Raw genomic sequence first — 20,815 nt, 5'->3', positions numbered from 1 at the left:
AGTAGTTACTAGTTGTGTAGCTAAGTTGTTGTGCTTTACCTTGGTATAATACTACCCCTTTTGTAGTATAGTAGCTAAGTATAGCATCCTCAGGAGTACCGTGGATGGGTCCTCGTTTAAGGTAGATACATCCGTCAGGACTTACTAACCCTTAATTAGCCTATTAATAGTACCATCTGGCTGGATGCCAGCCAACAATTAATCAATGCAATATAACCAACCAACCCCTTCATGCATGCAATACGGCCTTACTGCGATATTTATGGCATTAATATCTCATCGTCAACCCCAGGTACCCGACCGTTGATGTGTCACGGTGAATAGCTGTGAATCCAAGTCCTAACGTTCTCCTATATACAAGCCTGTCACAATAATGCCCTTATAGTTTCAAATTATACCCAAACTGTGCCAACTGGGCTATCTCTGATCCATATCACGTACTGTGCACTGATAAGATCTGGTGAAGATCGTGAACGGATAATCATCAGGAGTGACTTTGTGGCAACGGATGGTTCCAATTCTCGTGGCTACAGAGTTTCAATCCAATCACGATCTTTTCTGCCCGAGACTGAAGTGCCTGTCATGTCGGTGTCAGACGCAATGCCACCGTGGCCGGCAATGGGTGCCGGTTGCAGCACGACTGCCATGCGGTTAATCGCTCTGCTGGAGTAGACTACTGTCCACTCCTAGGGGCTGGGCGGGAAGAAGCCCCTCTGCTGAAATAGTATGGTGCGACTATGCTAAGTCTTCACGAAAAGAACAACCGTTTCTGTCGCGGATCGGGCGATTCCGTGGTTCTCCGCTTCCGTGTCTTCGATGCAGCCGGAGCCTCAGCCGGAACAGCATCAGAAGCACCCTGAACAGCCTCCTTAATCGTCTGTCTTGACAAACAGTAGTCCACATGGTCATTGAACGCACGATCTTCTGCCACCTGAGGTCGGGAACAGATCGGACAATCCCAATAGACAGGCTGCGACGGTGATGCAGCCGCTTCATCCTGCTTTTCTATAGACTCAGATACCTCCTGGCTCAGCTTCTCCAAATCATCGAGCTCCTCTTGTAATTCTTCCCGTGCCGCTTTCTCAAATGCCTCCTCTGTCTCGATCTCCCGTTCAACCGGTGGGTCGGCTATCTCCGAAGCGGGCTTTGGCCGCGCAGTGAAGCCGAAGAGCTCTATGCCGACCTTCTTCGTGCTCACCAGATTGGTGCAGCGGAGACCAAGGAGTCGCATCTTCAGATCAGGCATCTCTTTCTCAAGTTTCTCCAGCATCGGAAGAGAAAACGCGTACAAGTCCTTGGCAGTCGACACCGCCCGTGGAGGCTGGCATTGTCGTGATAGAACCTCAAAGGTGGCGAGCTTGACTTTAAGAACCAGTGTGCGACCTTTGAACTCGGTCCGTGCCAGATCTTTCTCAAGCTCCTCTGCTATCGACCATAACTTCGCTCTGAACTCCTCTTTATTTCCGATCTCATGGAACGTCCTCTCCGTTCCCACGCTCTTCCGCTCGTAGTTCTCCACCGGCTGAATCTTGGTTCTACCCAAGCCGAGATAGCACTGCATCAAGAAATGGAACGCTTTTTCTCCAAAAAGTCTAGTCAATATGGCACGCTGCGGATAAATGTCGCCGCACGTTCTAATGCCGATCGCATCAAGCTCACGTTCGAAGACGCGGCCAACGCCGTTCACCTTGCGGACCGGCAGCTCCTCCATGAACCTCATGATCGCTTCCCTTTCATTAGGAACGCAAAATTGACCGTTCGGCTTGTTTTTGTTGGATGCAATCTTGGCTATTTTTGCATTTGCCGCAATGCCGGCAGAGACTGAGATCTTGGTTTTCTCCAGGACCTCTGCTCGCATCCGCTGGACCGCCTCCTCGGGGTCAAGCTCATTTTCAGTACAATACGCAGTCAGATTGAGATACGCCTCGTCGATACTAGCGCTTTCGAACGTGGGATCATATTGGGCGAAAATGGCGCGAATTTCTTTTGCCTTTTCCGTATACTTCTCGTAGTTCTGTGGCAGGCAGATCAGCTGAGGACATAGCTTCTTCGCGACGAACGATGCCATGCCGCTCCGACAGCCGAACTTTCGCGCCTCATAGTTGCAGGTCGTCAGCACTCCCTTGCCGACCGCCATAGGTACGGTCTTCAGTTCCGGACGATCAAGTTCTTCCACGGCGGCGAAGAAAGCATCGCAGTCGACGTGGACAACATGTTGCGACAGATCTCGCGTCAGTTCTAGCTCAGCAAGAAGCTGGTCAGCGCGTCGTAGATCCGCCGACAGATCTAGTTTCTCGAGGCGGGCCTTCTCGTTAAGAATGCGTTCAATTTTGACCGTCAAGACCTTGTCCCGATTTTGCTCATGATTGAAAAACTTGGAGCCTTTGGAGGCATTGTAAATGATTTCCGATACCTGCTAATCTTAGCTATACTCCTAGACCGTCGGGGCATACTCACCTTTCGCTGGTCCACGGCATCCTGGCCCGCTTTGGTCAAAGACGGTCCCAGCAGTTGATATTTCAAGGTCTCATAGTTTTCAGCAGACTCCACACTGTTAGACGCCTTTGCATCATCGTTTGGCTCCTCGCCCGAAGGCTCCATCTCTGATGATGGAAGCGAGGATGATGGGGCATAAGATTACCCAAGCAGGCAGCTATTGCGACGCCTGATCACGTGAACACGCGTGACGGGCCGTGTTTCACGTGCCGCTGATGTCAACTCATCCGAGCAGCTGCATCTCGCTGCCAGGCACACAACCGCTCCCATGTGGATCCTAGATTCGGAGGGTGACTTTCTCGGTGGTAATATCCTCACTCACTGCTTGATGGTTTTGGCTGATAGTCAAAGGCAAGCGCGTGTGGCTGCGACCGGGGAAGAAGTATCTCTTCGGTCGGATCAAGCAAGATGGAGGTAAGGTGCTGAGACCATGGTCAAACTCCGCTATACTAACTTGGGTCGCATGCAGTTCGACATGCTATTGATAACAAGTCCATCTCCCGAAAGCATATGATGATCGAAGTTTCACCTGTAAAACCAGGCGATGGAGTACGATGACCGAATTCCTCTGCTTTCCCCGCTAACTGTTCAGTCGCATATCTACACCAGATCGAAAATTGCCGTGCGCGACCTGGGCTCGAAATATGGCACCAAAGTGGATGATAATACGGTTAAGGATGAAAGTAAAAATTTGACTGGTGAGGAGCATGAAATTAAGTTGGGGAGATACGAACATGCGCTGCGGTAATTACCATGGCACGAAACAGTATCGGCAGGGACTAACCGTGGTGGTTACTAGGATCAAGTGGCAGCCAGTCGTCCTTACATTCTCCTTTTCCTCGAAAGAACTCAAAGCGAAAGACCCCCTGGCACAAGTGCGCTCCCGTGTTGAGGATTTGGATATCAAAACGATTGTTCCGTACGTTGTCGACCACACTACACACGTCGTCCAGAAGAAACGGAATACTGCCAAAGGTTTGCAAGCATTGGTGAATGGGAAGTACATCGTGCAGGATTCCTATATCGACGCCTTGGTTTATGCGGCTACCCCAAGCGATCTAGAGAACCTTGAGTCGTTGTCCCCGTTGGAGGCCGATTTCGACACTGCATGGCCGGATGCAACGGCACATCTTCCACCGCCTGGCAAGGAAACCGTACAGAGACCAAAGGAAGCATTTGCTCCGAGATCCGATAGAATCAATATCTTCGATGACTACACATTCGTGTTCATGGACCCTGCACAGTTTGGAAACTTGCAGGATGTTATTACGAACGGTCACGGGAAGGCATTGCTTTACCAAGTGGAAGAAGGGGTAACCACGGCGGCAGAAATCGTGCAATATATGAGAAATGCGGCTGGGGACAAAGGTCTGGGGGGCCAACGGGATGGCCCTGGCGGAGTGGTTCTTGTTCGATACGTTGCGACTGGCCGCCATGAGAACTGGTGGGCCGAGCTGGGTAATGAGGTTGCTTTGTCGACCGACCAGCGCGTTATTCAACAGAGCGAGTTCCTGGACGCTATTCTGGGAAATGATGCTTCTGGCCTGTGTCGTTCTCTTCCCGAGGCCCAGGACATGGATGCAGAACCCACTCCACCAGCTGCTACCCCTGATGTTCAAGAAGTCCAAGACTCACAGCCCCCGGCGGAAAGCCAGCCGTCAACGAAGAGGAAGCCACGAGTTCGAGGATTTGTCAGTAAGATGAAAACATTCGATGATGGCTTCGATATCAACTCTATTCCCGTTCATGCTCCGGAGAGCGTTGATGAATCGCCGCCTTTGATGGAAATCGAGCCATCGCCGGCCGCACAACAATCGCAACCGCAAAGCAGCCTCCAGGAGGAGAAGGAAGAAGAAGAAGAAGAAGACATGGTGTCAAGCCTACTGCCGGGTGCCCAAGCGATGAAACGTCGACGCGCTCAGACGACGGCGAGGACCAAAGAAGCGCCCAGTTCTGAGACGAAAGACGAGGCCATTCCGCGGGTGAAACGCCAGAAACTGGATGTACTGGAGGCCGCGCGACAGCACCGGGAGGCGGAAGATGCGCAGCGCCAGCGTCAGGCGGAAGAAGCGTCGTTGCAAGGGCCTCTTGAGGATGTCAATGTGGAGAAGCTCAAGGGACTTGCAATCGTAGAGGAGATGGAAGTGAAGCCGAGACACGTGAGCGAAGAAGACCGACGTTGGGACGATCGGTGGAATGGACGCAAGAACTTCAAGAAGTTCCGCCGCAAGGGCGAACCCGGGCAGCCTCGCTACCGCATCCAGACGGTGATAGTGCCACTAGAGGAAGTGACGCGAAAAGACTTTGGGATTGGGGACCATTACTGGGTCAGCAATCGCACGGAGCAGAGTCCAGCAGACAGTCCGGCCGAACGAGTTGTCAGCCAGGACGCAGCGGCATCCCGCTCACAGTCCTCGGCCCGGGTCGAGTCGAAGACACCAGCGCCCAGGGAGACCCGAAGTCAACCCCGGGTGCAAAAACGGATGCGAGAAGAGCAAGATTCGGATAGCGATGATGGACTTCGGTTCCGATTCCGTCGCAGGCGATGATTGATGCTCAAAATGTAGTTAGATAGATACCTTTAACCATGACCAGTTCGTTCTCAGCTTTTGTGTGTGTGTGTGGGAATGGGACATTCATTGAATGTAGTTGAATGAAGATTGGCCCACCATCGCATGGCAAGGCATTGTAGTGAATGCAATGGATGTGTTGCCATGTTGCCATAGTGTGGAGAACCACATGCGGGGGGAGCCAAGTATTCAGGGAAGTGGGTATGCTGGGTAGACAAACGCAGTCCTTATGACGCTGTTGGGCATTAAGCGGACCACCTCATAGGCGCATTACCGTGAAGTGTTGTGGTGGATGATATGCGGTCAGCCGTGCATGATGCGAACCAAGTCGTATATACTACGATCAACTCTAATGTACAGTAGGTATTGAATATTGAATCTCGAAGTGTAACAGTATCTGTATCTAAAAAAAAATTACATCATGAGAAGAAGTGGTTGGGATAGTGAGAGTGGACACTTCCATGTGGTCTGTGCCATGGCTCATCCAAAGTGGCCTGGGAATGGAGCCCCCCCCCGACCCGCTGGGCTGACCCCGTTTGAGATGTGTTTCAAAGGGCCCACGGGAACCAAACACTGATTTATGTGAAACCATACGCTATATGTATCTGCCCTGATAGATAGTAGTTGGTTGTCAATTAATTTGGGTCTACAGGTGAGATGGCGGTCTGGAAATAAACCAACTACCAAGTAGAATATGCACACCAATTTAAGAAACAGCATGTCTAACAGTCGAGGGAAAATAGGGGTGGATACTTACTGCTGTAGCATTCAGGTGGTGTGATGAGTCCAGCGGAGGAGAGCGTGACCAGCAAAATCACTAACTAAACCTGTAAACCTGGTTTGGGGGGAACCCGAACAAGGCTGTGTTTTGGCTTTTCCCGTCTTCCCGTAAGAATGACTGCCGGTCATGGTGAATGTGTGCCTGAGGAGAGCCTGGAAGATTCCCTCTCTCTCTCTCTCTCTCTCTCTCTCTTTAACTCTCTTCCCCTCAAAAGTCTCTCCGTCATCCTCGTCATCCCATCCATCCCATCCATCCATCCTCTTCCTATTCTTTCGCTTTCCCACTACTCTATTTCCTCCCACATCATTTCCCATCCCGCCTGGCTGCGATTGCTTTCGTTTCCTCCATTTCTGTATTCTGATCTACATACTCCATACAACCCCATCTCCTCATCGCTACAATCCCACCCCAGCTGCCTGACTGCCTAACCGCCGATTAGCATCTCGCCCACTCGTTCGACTGGCGACAATCTGCCTCCAACGCATCAGCATTGGCACCGCCATGGACCACGTTGGCTAGCCCTGGCTGCAATTCAGATTATCGCTCGTTACCTCTTCCATCCAGCGTCCTGCCTATTTTAGTTTCTCCTTATCACGGACCACAGAACGCTCACAACGATTTCCCCCGTCGCCCGCTGCTCTTAGCCTCCCGTCAATAGTATGTCTCGCAGCGCGCATTCCCCCCCCCAAAATTCGATCCAGTGCCTCGTTTTTAGACTTTGCTTTGCTTTTTCTTGCCTTGGTCACAGGTGATTGAAATACTAACTTCCGACCCACCCGCAGCGCCCTGCTTTAACTAACGATTTACGACTTCCGACTTTTCCTCTGTTTGGCGCTTCCCGGTTTGGTGCTGGCGACCTCGATTTGAATGCCGTCTGCATTGATTTTCTCCCCCTCATCCCCCATGATTTCCACCATCCCCCCTCCCCGTCCGGTCTCGGTCAATTCACTGGCCAGAGCGTCGGCCTCGACAACCATCCCCTACGCCAAAGCGAGTCGCTGCACCAGTGCCGAAATACAGATTCTCGATGGTCCCATCAATCCCCCGGCGGTGGGGCCTGGTCAGCTGGTCTGCCAGTCCCCGGTGGATACCGAAATGGAGGATGCACGGATAAGCGTGGAGACACCTCAGGCCTGCCGATCCCAAGTGCGCTTCGAAGACCTTCCCATCGAGATCCACGAGGCCATTCTAGATCATTTGTTTGGCGAGCGGGCATCGGCCTTCACGTCGTGCGCGCCCGGTAAGTCCGCGCGCAGTTGGAATAAGTCGTTGCGTCATCCCCGTCGAAAAGCGCTCTCCAATTTGGCATTGATCACCCCTGTCTGGCGAGCACTGGTGCAGGACCGAATTTACAGGCACAGTGAGTCCCCACTTGTTAATTTTGGTCTTCCTCAACGCCACAAATTGTTGCATCTGTCTAATTTACTGCCTAGTCAAAATCAAGGGTACCACAGACGAATTGGCAGAAAGTGCTCGCTGGTTCCGTGCACATCCCCACCTGGCCCCGTACGTCCGCCATGTCGAGATCTGGATCCCGGTATGGGGAAAACGAGCCGTTAAGAATACATCGCATCATTTTCCGGCCCGGCGGTTGCATGACGAGGATGCCGGCCTGGTCGAGCCGGGAGTGCCTCAAGCCATTGCATGGGACGACTCCGATACCAACCATAGCACCGACTATCGATATCACTATGCCAGTCATAATGCGACCCTGGAGGAGATGTTCTCTCACGTCAAATCCGAATTTCCCGAAGCACGCATACTGACCCTGGAGGGAGGTCACTGTAAGCGACCGCCAATGGTCCGCCAATTCCGCGATGATCCATGCGGCCATTCCGGACGGCGGCGTTTGCCTACGCTGCCCGCCGTCCAGACGTTGGTCATGCGTGGAGCTTGGAATATCATGCGCGACTATCAACATTGGTTGAACATGTCACAAGCCTTGCCCGGGGTGCGCGAGTGGCACTGCGCCTACGCCAAGCCCAAATTCGAGGCCTACGAGACTGTCGCGGAGATTCTCTCCCGCATATCCCCATCACTCGTCCATGTCAACATCAGCCTGGAAGGCTTCTACAACAAGGACAATACCCAATCTGGCTGGATGCACGATGGAATCAGTCCACCCCATCTCTGCCGCCTGCTTGGCGAGGCAGCCCCGCGGTTGGAGTCCCTTGCATTTACAGGGAAGGTCTGCGCCTGTCTCTTCAATGCAACCCGCAGCTTCATGTCCACCTGGCCAGCCAAGTCCAAGCTCAAGTCGTTGGATTTGGTGGTTAAGACCTGCTGTCGCGAAAAACGAACAAATCCGGGTTTCGGATTTCTAGACGACTTTTCCGGCATCACGAATCTGAACTTTATCCGCTCTTTTGAGAAACTCGTCCTTGGGGCCGTGCACAGCCTGCAGCTGCACACTGCCTTGACGTACATGCGTATCCGCTTCATCGACCTGGATTCAGCTTGTCCGCCACTGAATCCCTACTTCCAGCTGTCCGACAACGAGTGCACTGGTTTGTGGAATGAGAGAATTCTCGAGACCTTGCATGAGGCCCGTCCCCAGGCGCACTATGCAGAGCTGTCCGACGGCATTTATCCCCAGTATGGACACAACCGGCAGATCGTAGGGGCGGTGTACCCGCGAACTCGACCATTAAGTATCCATGCATCGACATACAAAGTCATCGCCGATGTGTCCAAGCCATAGCGCTGCTTCGTTCAATCTGATTGTAGTTTATGATGGGCGGGATGGCAGCAGCAAAAGTCTTGAAATGTAGCCCATATATGATACCAGTCTTTCGACCAAATAATGCAGTAATTGCAGTGATGACAAATAAGTGCATAGTGGAGCAGAGCAGTATTCGACTTTGACTGCAAGGGGGCATTCGGGAACTAGCATAGGAGCTAATACAGTTTGACTTTCAAAACAAAAGCAGTTCCATAGGAGATACACCCATACATATACAACCACACCATTCATCCCACCTATCCCCACCAACCCCATACTACTAGTTATAACCAACCTCATTAATAAACATATCTAAATCTTGGATTCTGCACACACACCCATTAGCAAACCCCAATCCCACCAACACACGCACACACACGCACACACAAAGGCAGAAAGAAGGGAGGAAAAACATACCTCAAAATCCGTCAAATCCTCCATAACTCCCTCCCCATCTCCATCTCCCTCCCCATTCCCCACATCCCCCACACTCCCATCCCTCCTCCTATTCCTCCGGATCAACAAAACCCTAATCCCCCCGGCACAAACAATCTGACACACCGCACAAGCAAGAATCAACTTACACCCGGTCTGATACACCGGCGCCTCACTCGCCAGGAAAGCATGCGGACCGATAATATTCCCAATACAGTAGGCCAGAAACACGAATGCCGTGGCGGTCACGCGCTTCGTGTATCCGCCCATGTTGCTGGAGGGGAGTTGGAGGGCGAGGACGAGGGAAGTGACGAAGGAGCCGATCTATTGCATACCCATACCCCCATTGTATTAGTTATGCGTGTGTTTTTATCTGACTGACATGGATGGGGGGATTTTGGATATGTTGGGGAGGGGAGGGGAAGGGGGAATTGGATCTCACGATATAATACCCAAATAACACGCCATACTCCCTGTTCCGGGATAACTTCCATAAAAGACATACGCCGATGACCGTGGGAATCAGGTATGCGATCATGATTAGGGTGCGGATGTTGGGGATGCGCGTTGAGAGGTAGGTTCCGCTCAGGATGAAGAATACTTGGAATGCCCCTTGGGGGATGCCTAGGACGGTGGTGAGGAGGGGGCTGGTTACGAGGCCTTTGATTATGAGTTTGCCGAACTATGTTTATTTCATTCCGTGTTAGTGGGATTGTGGTTTATGGTGGGGGAGATTGGGGATTTACGTTAGCGACGCCCCCGTTGATCGTCTCGTTCAGTAATGTGAATAGGAATAATAGCCATACTTGGGGGTCGAGGAAGGCTTCGCGGATTTGGTACCATTTTATGGATCTATTGAGTATTCCCTATAGTTTTTTTTTTTTTTTTTTGGTTAGTATAGTGCGGGTTGGGCTGAAAGGGAGAGGAGAGGAGCAGGGGCTAACAGTTTGATTCTTCCTCCCCCTGCCAATGAGTAACACCTTCTCCTCAACACTGAACCTCTTGCTTGAGAGAATGCTATTCGGGAGGAATATCATCATCACCACGCCCCAAATGATTGTGGCTCCGCCGCAGATGAGGAAGACGGCGCGCCATACGGGGAAGGTGTCGAGTTGGCCGATGGCGTAGGTGAGGAGGCCGCCGACCTGATTTTAACTATTAGATTGATTTGGTAGATGGAAGGGATTTAGTGGGTCCTCACCATCGATCCAACACCATTACAGCAGTAGAAGATACCCGCGCGGAAAGGCTGCTCTTGTCGGAGGTACCACATTCCGACGATCATCATGAAGCAGGGTGTTATGGGGGCTATACTGGTTAGTTAGTAAATAGATGTGGGGTGAGGATAGGGTTGGGTACATTCGAAGCAGCCTAGGAGGAATCGACAGATGGCTAGGCCGGTGAAGTTGTTGCAGGCAGCTGTTATCATGAGGATGGAGCCCCAGGCGATTCTGATGGTTGTGTTAGTGGGTTGTCTACCGGGATTTGGGGAGACTCACACGAATGACGAGACGACGGTCCCGATGGGTAGGCGTTGCGCGATGTAGCTGGCGGGGTATTCCCAGAAGAGGTAGCCTATTATCGGTTTGGTAGCTGCGCTGGATGTATCCTGACTATGTAGGGTGTATACCGAAGTAGAATATACTCGCTAGCCAGCTATACTCATTACTGTTGATATGGGCATTGGTGAAGAGGTCGAACACGGCGCTGTATGAGAGGGCCTGTTTATCAATATATTGTAGACAGTATGTCCCGCACATCAACGGCAGAAGAATCATATCGATCCGTCTTCGTAGTTTCTTCGTCCGGACTGGATCGTCGAGCATCTCTTGCATCTGGTCGTGGGATATGCCATGTTCGTGGAGAAAGATCTCGGCTTCGTCAAGGTGGGTGATTTGGCCGATGTCGACGTCATCCACTTTGGTTGTGACTGGGATGGTCTTTTCTGGGTCTTGGGGCTTGGTATTTGATGTTGAGTCTGTCATTGTGAGGGTAAGTATTCTCTAACTGGAGAGAAAGTAGGAAATGGGGAACGGGAGAAATATAAGGTGTATTCATGGCCTGTGGCATTGCGTCGCCCTGATAAGCTGCAACAGCCACCGATGGCAAGCCGTTGTGGTCAGTCGATAGCATGCTTGGTCTTAGTCTGAGCGATAAGATCAATGCGTCTGGGTTATATTGCCGTATACAGCAAGATACACGACTATCTAGGTGTAGACTATCTCGGAGGGTGTCCGAGATAAGACCAGGTGATAAGATGAAATGCGGGGTGTGCGATCGGCATCAGAAGTAGAGCCGATGAGTAGCTGATAATGTGTCTGTACAGTTTGTGCTTCTTGTTAAAAGTATAGAGATGATAGTAGATGTGTAGATTGCAGCGTGTGATGGTCTTATGTTTAGGGCACTAGATGGGTGTCTGTTAAGCTTGCAGTTTGGGCTGCCTTGGGAAGTGGTAAGGAATCCATAATAGGCGGTCTTTTGCCCACTGATTATTATAATGCAGATATTACCGAATGTCTGTAGGTGAAGTATGAACAGTGAATAGGATCGTTCATGATCCGCTGTTTGTAGGAGACTTGAAGAAAAGACAGGTAGTCAGTCTATAACCTTGAAAATGAACTAGAAGTCGACGAAGCTTGGCAACGCCTACTACGGCTGAGCTATCATAACCAATCAATCTTTCATCGCGTCTTCGACCAGTGCTCGACCCGACGGAAGGCCGCCGCTGTTGGCCGCAGCCCGGCGCATGAAGAGCGACTACAACTCCAATCAGCTACCACTCAACTGTTGGATGAACCTCCAAACATATGAAAATGATCCCAAATTAACCTAGAAACCAATAATATGCCCTCTCCATCATGAAACAGCTTATGCACGTGAGATTATATTTATAAATAATCTACATTAATTAATATCCTTGCTGCTGCAGACCTGACCCGCAACCCAACTTAGCGCTGCTGCTCTGCATCTAGTTATAAATATATCCCCCTAATATTACTTAGTATAGTAATCCAACACGTTCTATCTCTGGAAACCACACTATTCGGGTGATATTAATAGGGTCCAACCACTTTAGTCAACTACACTTGACCAATCACATCCCTCGGAAATTTCCAACAGGTTGGAATGGATCGTCCGGGAACATGCTGGGCTGGGCTTGACAGCGGTTGCTGCCGCTGCGGCTATACCCATCTATTTCTGGGGTTGGCAAGCATCTAGAATCAGCTGCTGCATGTTCTCAGTGATGTAGTGATGGCTTCAATATTTAAGTATTCTGGAAGTTCCCGTAGAGATGGTACTAATCGACAAGTCCTTATAGATCAAAGCATCATCCAGAAATCAATCTTCGCAATGGCAGCCATCGAATATCCATCCAGCCCGGCCTCTATCCCCCTCCACCATCACGAAGCAAACGTGGAAGCATCTCGATCTTCCAATGCCGAGAGACGACGGAAGGAAGAAAACCTGGCCAAAGCCAAAGCTAATGTCCAGCGTATTATCCAAATTTACAACTCTGGGAAGCCACTATTCACACGAACACTCTTGAAGGACCTTCACGAGCAGATCATTCAGGGAAAAGACAAAGTTAAGATCCCAACTTGGAATGATGAGGCAAAAACATATAGCCTCAAAGTTCCTAAAGACCTCGCCGAAAGATGGTAAGTCCAATCTGTTCCAATCAGACACAGTCTCACTCTAACAGAGGAAACAGTAGCAGATATAACATCGACTACAGCAGCATCCAGCGCCTAACACTGTTCAGCACACCTCGTCTCGATCTGCTCTTGGAACCCCCAACCCCCGTCTCCATTACGTATGTGCGCGACCCAAGCCCTCCTGGCGTCACACTCAAAGTGATCGACGATACATTCAAGCTGGTCCGCCGGGAATGGCAGGAAAGCGAGACATGCTCTAACCTAGAGGGCTCTTTCGTGAAACCCAGGTTTGATCCGGAGACAATCAAAATCACCAAAATTGTTGCATTTGGACTGGGAACTCTCGGCAAAAACAACCTCGGGGAACTTCCGGTCCGCTCTTATGCCCAACATGCTGCTACGTTGACTATTGCCGCTGTTTTGAAGGAACGGAATATAAGTCAAGGTCGTGATGTGCAGTGCTTTGTTCAGGATCCGTGGTACAATGAGACAGACATTGAGTTTCTGGGAGGTCTCGGTATCACGGTGCTAAAAGACCCTGAGGGATTTTTGGAGATCGATGAGCAGACGCTGGTATTCTCTGTCGGTCCCGATGTTCCAGTTAGGCAGATCGTGGCAGATGTGCAATGGCCGGCTGCTATGGTTTGGAATAGTCCACTTTCAGAGGTACAGATAAATGCGGGAATGTATTGGGCGGGGTGAGTTATTCTTCTCTTGCGTCCATACTTTTTGTTCTTGCTAATATGTGAGTTATGTGTAGTAACCCGATGGAGGCTGATCCTGATTCAGAGAGGGTCTGCAGTATGCTGCGCAACTATGACGGTGCGCAACTGGACGATCAGGCTGATTATTTGGGAGAGTTGACTGTTTATGCGAGAAGGCCGCGTTCTTAGTATACAAGCGGGGAAGGGTGTGATATGATTCCGTGCTTCGGTAGTACTTTTGACAAGAACTTTCATAGTCATTAGGGTTTTGTTTTTGATGTGAATAGTACTGCGGTGATAGGTTCCCTATATTCCGGTTATTCACAATCAATGTCCACCCTATTGCACATTGATGGCATTATATATCTGGCTCTGCATGAGCCTCATTTCAAGCTATAGTATAGTCTCGAGATAACTCAAAACGTATACCAGAAAGTCGAATCCATCCAGCAAATGATATCAACTCTCATCGTAATGATAGATCGATCCAAGCAATGCTGTTGCTGAAAGGTGCCCGGAGAGGTGATCTGGTACTAGCAGCTGATGTGTCGGCTAACATTCAGTTTGGTTAACTAAGACGCTGGTTCTAAGCTGATATGTAGGTTGACTGCCCCGCGTGCGGAATGGATCAACCGTGGTGTCAATAAGTCTGGATGATGATGCAAGGAGCAAGTGAGATGATAGCGCATAAACTCCTGTTGAGACGCATAGTATCCTATGATTGTTCCTGAATTCGAAGGCGGAGAGGACTGGAGATCCAGACAATCTTGCATCAAGGCTGAGATTGGGTTATAAGATAGTGATTTTGATTATAACTAGCTGTATAAATGCCATACAAGGTTTTTTAACTGCGATTGGTACAAGATAATCCTTGCGAGAGCAGACATGTCATTAACAATCGCGATGCAATGGGAAAGCGCTCATGGCACGTGATCGGAAACCGGGCGATCCCTTATCCGTTGTGGGACAAGTCCGGCTTCACTTTTCTTCTTCCTACTTCCCCCACTGGTAACTTCATAGATACCATGAAGTCTGTGGCATCCTTTACACACTTTACAAGGCACTGAACCTACTGAACTGCTTCTGAAACAGTTAGATTTGATATCTTTAGAGATTGCCACTGAGTCTGTCTGTGATATCTTCTTCCCCGATTGTCCTGGGACCAATACAATCACTTAGGTCCACCTGGCTAGCGCTACGGCAGCAGCCACTTCCCCAGAATGGCCGATCGCCAGTTCAATCTTGCTGATACCCTTGGACATCGCCACAGCGTGAGCGTGTCCGTGAAGCTAAGCCATGTTAATTGATACAGACAATCAATGCTGTGTAATTGCCAAACATACCTTGACATAAGGATTCCCGCTTTCTTCCAGGATCTCGATATTCTGCATTGCAGCCCCTGCACCCATAGAAGACACCCGGAAGCTCTTAAAAACGGCCTCTTTGGCACTCCACCGACCCGCAAATGCGGAGCGTGGGTTCGCTGCCTTAGAACAGTAGTCCCGTTCTGCAGGTGTGAAGTTGCGCTGCAGAAAATTGAGGTTCTCAATGTGGAGGCTCATGATCTCCTCCACGTCGACTCCAACGCTGGTTGATGTCATTGCACCGGAGCGCTGAGTAACACGCTCGAGCAGAGACTGAACAAGTGCAGCGGTGACATCCGATTTCTCGCCTACACTATCCGGACCAGGAGCTTTAACCGGAGTCTCCACCCCGAAGGAGTCATCAGCAGCTAAGCGACTGTCCGGGTTAAGGAAGACACTTTGCATAGTCTCAGCGCTTTTCCACGGTGGATCACATTTGACTTGCACCAGCGAGTTCTTCAACAGCCGCGTGACAAATTCCACGTTGGCTGTTCGCTGCCTCTGTAACACTCGAGTTCGGTAGTCTTCAAATGTTGCAGTCGGAACCGCCGCGAAGACATACCTGGGTGCTACTACCACGGCCAACGCACCCTTTTGACCAAATCCGAAGGAGGTGAGCATGATCGCCTTCATTTCAGGCACCTTCATCGAATCCATGGGATAGACCAGATGCTTAAACTGTCGGAGCTGCTCATCTATATTGTCTGCGTTGCGGTTCCCTGGGACTATGCTGTCGCGGAACATTTGTATGCAGCCGTTAAGTTGCCAGGCGCCTGCAGCTGCCTTGGGATGCCCTGTCACGGATTTCTGACACACGCAGAGTAGTGGATTACCTCTGCGTCGACCCAGGTGATTCATCTGAGTATTGATAACCTCCCCTTCGTTAAGCTCATTAGCTCGGGTTGAAGTCCCATGGCTTGAAACAACACCTATGTCATCGATCGATAGGGTCCATGTTGCTAGTGCGGCTCTTAAGGGGGAGATGCTGGCATCTTGCAAGCGGATACTGTTAGCCCACCGGTGCTGGGCATCTCGTAGCCTTGATTTCCTTCTTTCTTCGGTTGCACAGGTGGTACTCTCAGTTTGGCACGTGCTGCTCACTTGCCCATCCCATGCTTGCTGACGAATCTCGGCTACCTCTCTTTCGAATCCCGCACGTCGAACTTCAAGATGCAGTAACGGCGAGTGCCGGGCGTCTGCTGATTCTCGTGCAGCCGTCAGGATTCCCTTGCCTGGGGCCGGGATCGATCGGCCGGTTTGATCACTTGCCATTTGGGTGTAAGCAACAATGCCATAGATTGGCAGTCCCATCTCGAGGGCAAGATCAGCAGCCATCACTATTTGTACTCCACAGCCAGCAGACTCTGCAAACCCGCTACGGGAGCTTGTGGTAGGGCGAGAGAACTCTCCCGGAAGACGACCTTTAGCCAACTCCTCTTTGGTATTTGCAGTAGCCTTGATGCCGGCGAACTCGTAAGCGACTTCTTCTCCAAAATCATCACAACCGCCAACAATAGCAACTTTGCACTTCCCACTCTTAATAGCTTCGCATCCGCTGTCCAATGATTCTATGGCTGTGGCACATGCCCCGACATGCGTCCTGAGCGGACCCGAGGAAGAAAGAAGGAGCATGTTTACCCATGCGCCCATGGTGTTAGCAAAGTGATCAAGTATAATATCTCCTTGGACTGGCCGATCGAGATACCGGTCGCGGTACATGCTCTGGATTGTCTTCATAGGACCGCCCCCAGTACCTAAGCAGTTGGCTACCTCAGAGACCTGAATATACTGATACATCTGATACGGATCTTTAATGCCAGCGGACAAGAATGCCTCCGAGACGCAGCAAAGAGCATACAAAGTAGTGGGGTCGGCCTCCTGAACAATATCCCCGGGAATGCCGTATCGCAAAGGGTCCCATCCCTTGGGGACCCTTCCGCCCACTAAAGGGTGGAAAGGAATTGCCTTGGGCACCATTACCACAGCACCCTTCTTCATGAAGACACGATAATTGTCCGAATCTGAGATTGGTTGGACAAAGACATGGTCCCCATGGCGCAACTTGAATGCTTCGGCCGCTGACTTCGAGCTCTCGAACGGCGGCAGATCATCTTCGATCGCAACTTCATGCATGAACTCTATTCGTGATGGATCGTAGGTGTTGAGTGCATCGGGTTCAATAAAACGAAGGCCGGAGTTCTCTATAATCTGTTGGTGGTACCTTTCAGGAACCTTGTCATCCGAGATCGGCTCGCTTGTCACGACATCGATCCATCCAACGTATGGCTGGCCCTTGAGATCGCCTGTAATGTGTCTGATCAGACCCATCATCCACGCCATCTCAACGTAACCTTCTAACGAGAATTGACCCTGGCTTTCCATTTCCCATCGTGTGCGTGAGCTTCCCCATGGCCCAAGCTCTGAGAATCCTACGATGACGACCGTTTGCGAAAGGTCAATCATTCCTTGGAGATCAGGAAGCCTCGCCGTCATATCCTCCTGCCTCGCTATCGAAGGGAACCCAATATTGAGGTTGGCTCGCTTATTCCTTACTTCTGGCTCGTGTGCATGAGAGTTTGCCTGCTGTCCGTGGAGGGCTGCTTCGTGATGTGTCTCCTCTTCCGCCAGAACAATACCCAAACGAAGATTTTCGGCCACCGCCTTACGACTCGCTGCGATGTGTTCCTTTAAATTCCACATAGCCCCAAATCCGCCAGTTAGATCTGCATATACAGGTGTCTCTTCGGCAAGAGCGGTGATGGCCGGTGATAGCAGCGCCAGGATATTGAAGGCCATCTCGGTCCTGCTAAAGGTGATGACACCAAGCTTTTCCATCTCTGCTGCTATCATATCCGATGAGTGCATCAATCCAGTTCCTCGAGTCCACCCCATGACGGCTCCACAGATAGTGGCATACGTCGACCAGCTTTCGGAGTGGAATCGATTGAATAAGGACTTGAGTCCAATCTTGGCCTCCGCATAAAGGCCGTCTCCACCGAATGTCCCTTCATTGCATGACAAGGGTAGAACTACCATCGTCGGTCTGGTGTTTATGCGTCGCTTTTCCTTTTCGAGACAAACGAGACCCACCAGCCGCAGGAGGTTCACAAGCATCCCTCGGAGGGCAAGTTCCTGACGGCTGCCTAGAGTGTCGGGCTCACCGGTTTGTGGAATAGCGGCAAACGGAATGATGCAATCCACGTCATGACCAGCAGATGCTTCTGCGCCGTATATATGTCCGATTATAGCCTCACAGTCTTGTCTGCTGGCTTGATTCATTGGGAGTAGCGTCAAACTAGCCCCGCGAGCTCCGTACTTCCTGAAAAGACTCTGGTAGAACCTAGCGGTCGTGGAGATTGCACGGCTTGTAGTGACAAGGACCCTTGCACCACCGGCAAGAAGCCCTTGGATAATCTCTACAGCAATGGAACCAGGACCGGCACCTGTCACAAGGACTGTTTTACCAACATAACTGAAACCCGTGGTGAGGCCAGCATCCATCACTTGATGAAGCATCTCGGTAGCTTTTGCGTCGTACATCCAGTCCTCATCGACGTTGCGTGTTCTGATATGCACAAAAGGGGTGGGCGCTCTAGTACCGGTACGAGAAAGATGGCCTCGGCGGATTACGTCCGCGTAGCTGCATACCGAGCGACTTGTTTCCGTATATTCCAAACGTCCTGAGCTGCGGATACTGATACTTGGCATCAAAGGGGGCAATGTGTGGATATGTACAGGGTCAGTCGCTTGAGCCCGAATTCCTAACTTCAGGACTTGGTTCAACATCACAACATGGCCTTTCATCTCGCAAGCTGTGGATGTTGACACCTCCAGTCGATGTAGGATGATATCCGTGCAGCTAGGGTCCCAGCGATTCAGAATCCGACGTAGGCGACCACCTTTCTTTGAAAGCACCGCGTCTTTAGATCCCTGTGAAATCGCATATATCCACTTAAGCAGGTCTTCACGGACCCAGTTCCACGAAGAATCATAGTGTCTGACTTGCTGGAGATTAAAGCTAGGTCGGATGCCTTGTAGGAAATCCTCGCCAAGTTCTGCATTCCACTGGTCCAAACTTTCTTGCAAATCTGACTTACGATCCACCGACTGTGCCGAATCCTTGAGATCGCCAGGCTTGATCTTCAGATAATCTGCAAGCAATTTCAGCTGCTTGTGTTGGAGATCTTGTTGTTCCTTTCGAAGTGCACTGAGCGCCACTGCATCTATTTGAGTGGGCTCCGAGTATCCATTCTCGTTATCTAGTCGTGGCTGCGTTGGCAACATTGTTATCCCTTCAAACTCCGCGTATAGACCAACGAGGTTGTCCAGATATGCATGCGCGGCCCCTGCATCCGCCAGACGAGATGGCGGCTGCACAGTAATGGCAAGGCATATAGGAATCATTCCATCAGAGCCCTCCAAGCCCCACTTTGAATGCATGTACATCTGTGCCGATCTCTGGTTAAATCCTGCCGGCAATTTGCTTGATATAAACCTGGATATCAATGCCGACATCTGTTTCCCAGGCTTGCCCGAAAATCGTCCCTGAAGTGCTTCCACTAGGTTGGCCAAGGACATATCTTCCATGCCTTCCGGGACGCGGCCAAACTCGGCGACTAAATCACCTATCAGCTCATTTTGAAGAGTGGACTTTCCTGGAGGAGTCAGTATGTTGACCATGAAGTTATATTAATGGAACACACCTCCCGACAAATTCCGGATCGTCGAGTCCATTGGCACTTGATCGAAAGAGCATCGCAACTTCTGACCCGTAATCGCTAAGAGAATGTGACGCGCCGAAAGTGGAACTTTGGCGCTGGGTACATGAGCAGAAGTCTTTATAGGGGTGAAGGCCAGGGATGCTGCTACTGATTCTGACCCTCCATCAGATCGAGAGCCTTCTACGGCAACGGCCAAACGAGCTGAAGTCGATGCTGAGGTTGTCCGTTGAATGGTGGATGGCAGCCGCACAGCGTCTGGATACTCATAGAGTATTATGTTCCGGTCATCTTGATACGAAAGAAATTGCAAATGCAACCACTGCGATGGAGTATGTTGATCATGATGTATAGAAGCGGACTTTCTAGCCATCCTTGTGAGCGTACTCCGCGGGCCAATCTCGATGAACCGCTGCACTGGTGATGGTCTCCGGAGAAGCTCGTTCTGCGTTTCGATCCTGAGCATTATCAATGGCTGAATCGCAAATTAGTGGGAAACGGAACTCACCATCTTACTGGAGATGCTAGCTGATACCTATGAGCTGCGTTCAATATATCGCACTTATGCCCAGGAGAGTCAGGGAACCTACGCGAGTAGCTCGATGAACAACCTGTACGCCAAATCTTTCTCCTCATGCCTAGTGGCTATCTTGCTGTGGGTGGGTGAACCTACTATCCCATTGGGAGCCATGGAAACAAGCTCGATAGGTGGAGAAGTTATCAAGTCGGTGCTTGTGGGTTCCTTGCTAGAAGGCTTGGAGTGTTGCAAGATTCAGATTCGAAGCAGGCGCATGAGAGAAAAATTGGCCAATTACGTTCTCGATAGGGACCATCCTGGTAATAGGCGAATACCGGAGCCACTACCGCCTGGTCGAGATTTGAGTATAGAAAGACTACCCCCGACGACTGCACTTCATGTACATCGACATCTAGGCTGCCAGATGTGGAGGTGAAAAGTACCAGGTCTCCTGGCCTCCTTTCTACCGGAGTCTATTTTTAACCAGTCACAGGGAACCTGACGTGTCAAAAGCCTCCGGGTGGCTAGGCACTAAAACTCCGTCTGCAAAACTCCGGGGAGGGCAAGTGTGGGTGTAGGGCTGGGCCTGGCCAGACTCCAGCCAGGCAGAAGTGTTTCAATAAGTTTATGCAGGAGAAAGTGGGCTGTTTCCCGTCATTGACTACCCCGGATCAGCAATGCATCTACACGCTAGTGGGGAAAATTACCGCAGAAAGAGTCTGACCCCATATCGCGAATTCCAACTGACTAGGAGCGCCGTCGACAACGCAAAGGATGGACTAGTGTGTGCTGCACGGAAGTCTACCTCCGACTCCAGAGTGATGAATCAACGAGTGGACTATTATATGCTTC

The 20,815-nt window shown here is 50.7% G+C and overlaps 6 protein-coding genes across 6 annotated transcripts; 3 read left to right on the top strand and 3 right to left on the bottom strand.

The window, feature by feature from the left end:
• Positions 1-748: 748 nt before the first annotated feature.
• Positions 749-2,601, bottom strand: BO83DRAFT_314803 (DNA-directed polymerase kappa; the record flags this gene model as incomplete). Its single annotated transcript, XM_025527595.1, has 2 exons — positions 749-2,413; positions 2,458-2,601. The coding sequence occupies 2 exons, from the start codon at positions 2,599-2,601 to the stop codon at positions 749-751; spliced, it is 1,809 nt and encodes a 602-aa protein (XP_025387385.1).
• Positions 2,602-2,764: 163 nt separating this feature from the next.
• On the top strand, positions 2,765-5,188 carry BO83DRAFT_362800 (DNA damage response protein RcaA; the record flags this gene model as incomplete). Its single annotated transcript, XM_025529542.1, has 5 exons — positions 2,765-2,801; positions 2,848-2,910; positions 2,966-3,045; positions 3,089-3,240; positions 3,296-5,188. 5 exons carry the CDS (start codon positions 2,765-2,767, stop codon positions 5,043-5,045), a joined length of 2,082 nt encoding a protein of 693 aa, XP_025387384.1. The 3' UTR covers positions 5,046-5,188.
• A 1,212-nt stretch (positions 5,189-6,400) lies between these two features.
• BO83DRAFT_379235 (uncharacterized protein) lies at positions 6,401-8,864 on the top strand. The gene is made up of 2 exons (XM_025531456.1): positions 6,401-7,207; positions 7,281-8,864. The coding sequence occupies exons 1-2, from the start codon at positions 6,751-6,753 to the stop codon at positions 8,546-8,548; spliced, it is 1,725 nt and encodes a 574-aa protein (XP_025387383.1). The 5' UTR covers positions 6,401-6,750; the 3' UTR covers positions 8,549-8,864.
• On the bottom strand, positions 8,562-11,322 carry BO83DRAFT_447063 (putative MFS transporter). The gene is made up of 9 exons (XM_025536631.1): positions 10,635-11,322; positions 10,504-10,579; positions 10,364-10,455; positions 10,206-10,312; positions 9,949-10,149; positions 9,751-9,870; positions 9,447-9,686; positions 8,987-9,328; positions 8,562-8,895 (listed from the first exon to the last, which is right to left on the bottom strand). The coding sequence occupies exons 1-9, from the start codon at positions 10,987-10,989 to the stop codon at positions 8,869-8,871; spliced, it is 1,560 nt and encodes a 519-aa protein (XP_025387382.1). The 5' UTR covers positions 10,990-11,322; the 3' UTR covers positions 8,562-8,868.
• A 1,004-nt stretch (positions 11,323-12,326) lies between these two features.
• BO83DRAFT_339853 (SRR1 family protein) lies at positions 12,327-13,625 on the top strand. The gene is made up of 3 exons (XM_025528562.1): positions 12,327-12,663; positions 12,717-13,358; positions 13,421-13,625. The coding sequence occupies exons 1-3, from the start codon at positions 12,356-12,358 to the stop codon at positions 13,551-13,553; spliced, it is 1,083 nt and encodes a 360-aa protein (XP_025387381.1). The 5' UTR covers positions 12,327-12,355; the 3' UTR covers positions 13,554-13,625.
• Positions 13,626-14,400: 775 nt separating this feature from the next.
• On the bottom strand, positions 14,401-20,346 carry BO83DRAFT_408934 (uncharacterized protein). The gene is made up of 5 exons (XM_025534095.1): positions 20,037-20,346; positions 19,955-19,981; positions 19,432-19,904; positions 14,708-19,383; positions 14,401-14,653 (listed from the first exon to the last, which is right to left on the bottom strand). The coding sequence occupies exons 1-5, from the start codon at positions 20,135-20,137 to the stop codon at positions 14,540-14,542; spliced, it is 5,391 nt and encodes a 1,796-aa protein (XP_025387380.1). The 5' UTR covers positions 20,138-20,346; the 3' UTR covers positions 14,401-14,539.
• Between the last annotated feature and the right edge of the window lie 469 nt (positions 20,347-20,815).

This window comes from Aspergillus eucalypticola, assembly GCF_003184535.1.
Source record: "Aspergillus eucalypticola CBS 122712 chromosome Unknown BO83scaffold_15, whole genome shotgun sequence".
Lineage (NCBI taxonomy): Eukaryota > Fungi > Ascomycota > Eurotiomycetes > Eurotiales > Aspergillaceae > Aspergillus > Aspergillus eucalypticola.
This window is presented reverse-complemented; position numbering and strand designations above follow the sequence as displayed.

What these genes read in the sequence shown, in the direction of transcription:
- BO83DRAFT_339853 (XM_025528562.1), top strand. Translation starts at nt 12,356, where the DNA reads ATGGCAGCCATCGAATATCCATCCAGCCCGGCCTCTATCCCCCTCCAC. An exon ending in AAAGACCTCGCCGAAAGATG is followed by an intron (nt 12,664 to 12,716) that starts GTAAGTCCAATC and finishes CAGAGGAAACAG; the next exon opens with TAGCAGATATAACATCGACT. An exon ending in GCGGGAATGTATTGGGCGGG is followed by an intron (nt 13,359 to 13,420) that starts GTGAGTTATTCT and finishes AGTTATGTGTAG; the next exon opens with TAACCCGATGGAGGCTGATC.
- BO83DRAFT_447063 (XM_025536631.1), bottom strand. Translation starts at nt 10,989, where the DNA reads ATGACAGACTCAACATCAAATACCAAGCCCCAAGACCCAGAAAAGACC. An exon ending in CCTCCTAGGCTGCTTCGAAT is followed by an intron (nt 10,313 to 10,363) that starts GTACCCAACCCT and finishes TAACCAGTATAG; the next exon opens with CCCCCATAACACCCTGCTTC. An exon ending in TGTTATTTGGGTATTATATC is followed by an intron (nt 9,329 to 9,446) that starts GTGAGATCCAAT and finishes GGTATGCAATAG; the next exon opens with ATCGGCTCCTTCGTCACTTC.
- BO83DRAFT_408934 (XM_025534095.1), bottom strand. Translation starts at nt 20,137, where the DNA reads ATGGCTCCCAATGGGATAGTAGGTTCACCCACCCACAGCAAGATAGCC. An exon ending in TTGTTCATCGAGCTACTCGC is followed by an intron (nt 19,982 to 20,036) that starts GTAGGTTCCCTG and finishes CGCAGCTCATAG; the next exon opens with GTATCAGCTAGCATCTCCAG. An exon ending in GCGGGAATCCTTATGTCAAG is followed by an intron (nt 14,654 to 14,707) that starts GTATGTTTGGCA and finishes AACATGGCTTAG; the next exon opens with CTTCACGGACACGCTCACGC.
- BO83DRAFT_379235 (XM_025531456.1), top strand. Translation starts at nt 6,751, where the DNA reads ATGATTTCCACCATCCCCCCTCCCCGTCCGGTCTCGGTCAATTCACTG. An exon ending in GGACCGAATTTACAGGCACA is followed by an intron (nt 7,208 to 7,280) that starts GTGAGTCCCCAC and finishes TTTACTGCCTAG; the next exon opens with TCAAAATCAAGGGTACCACA.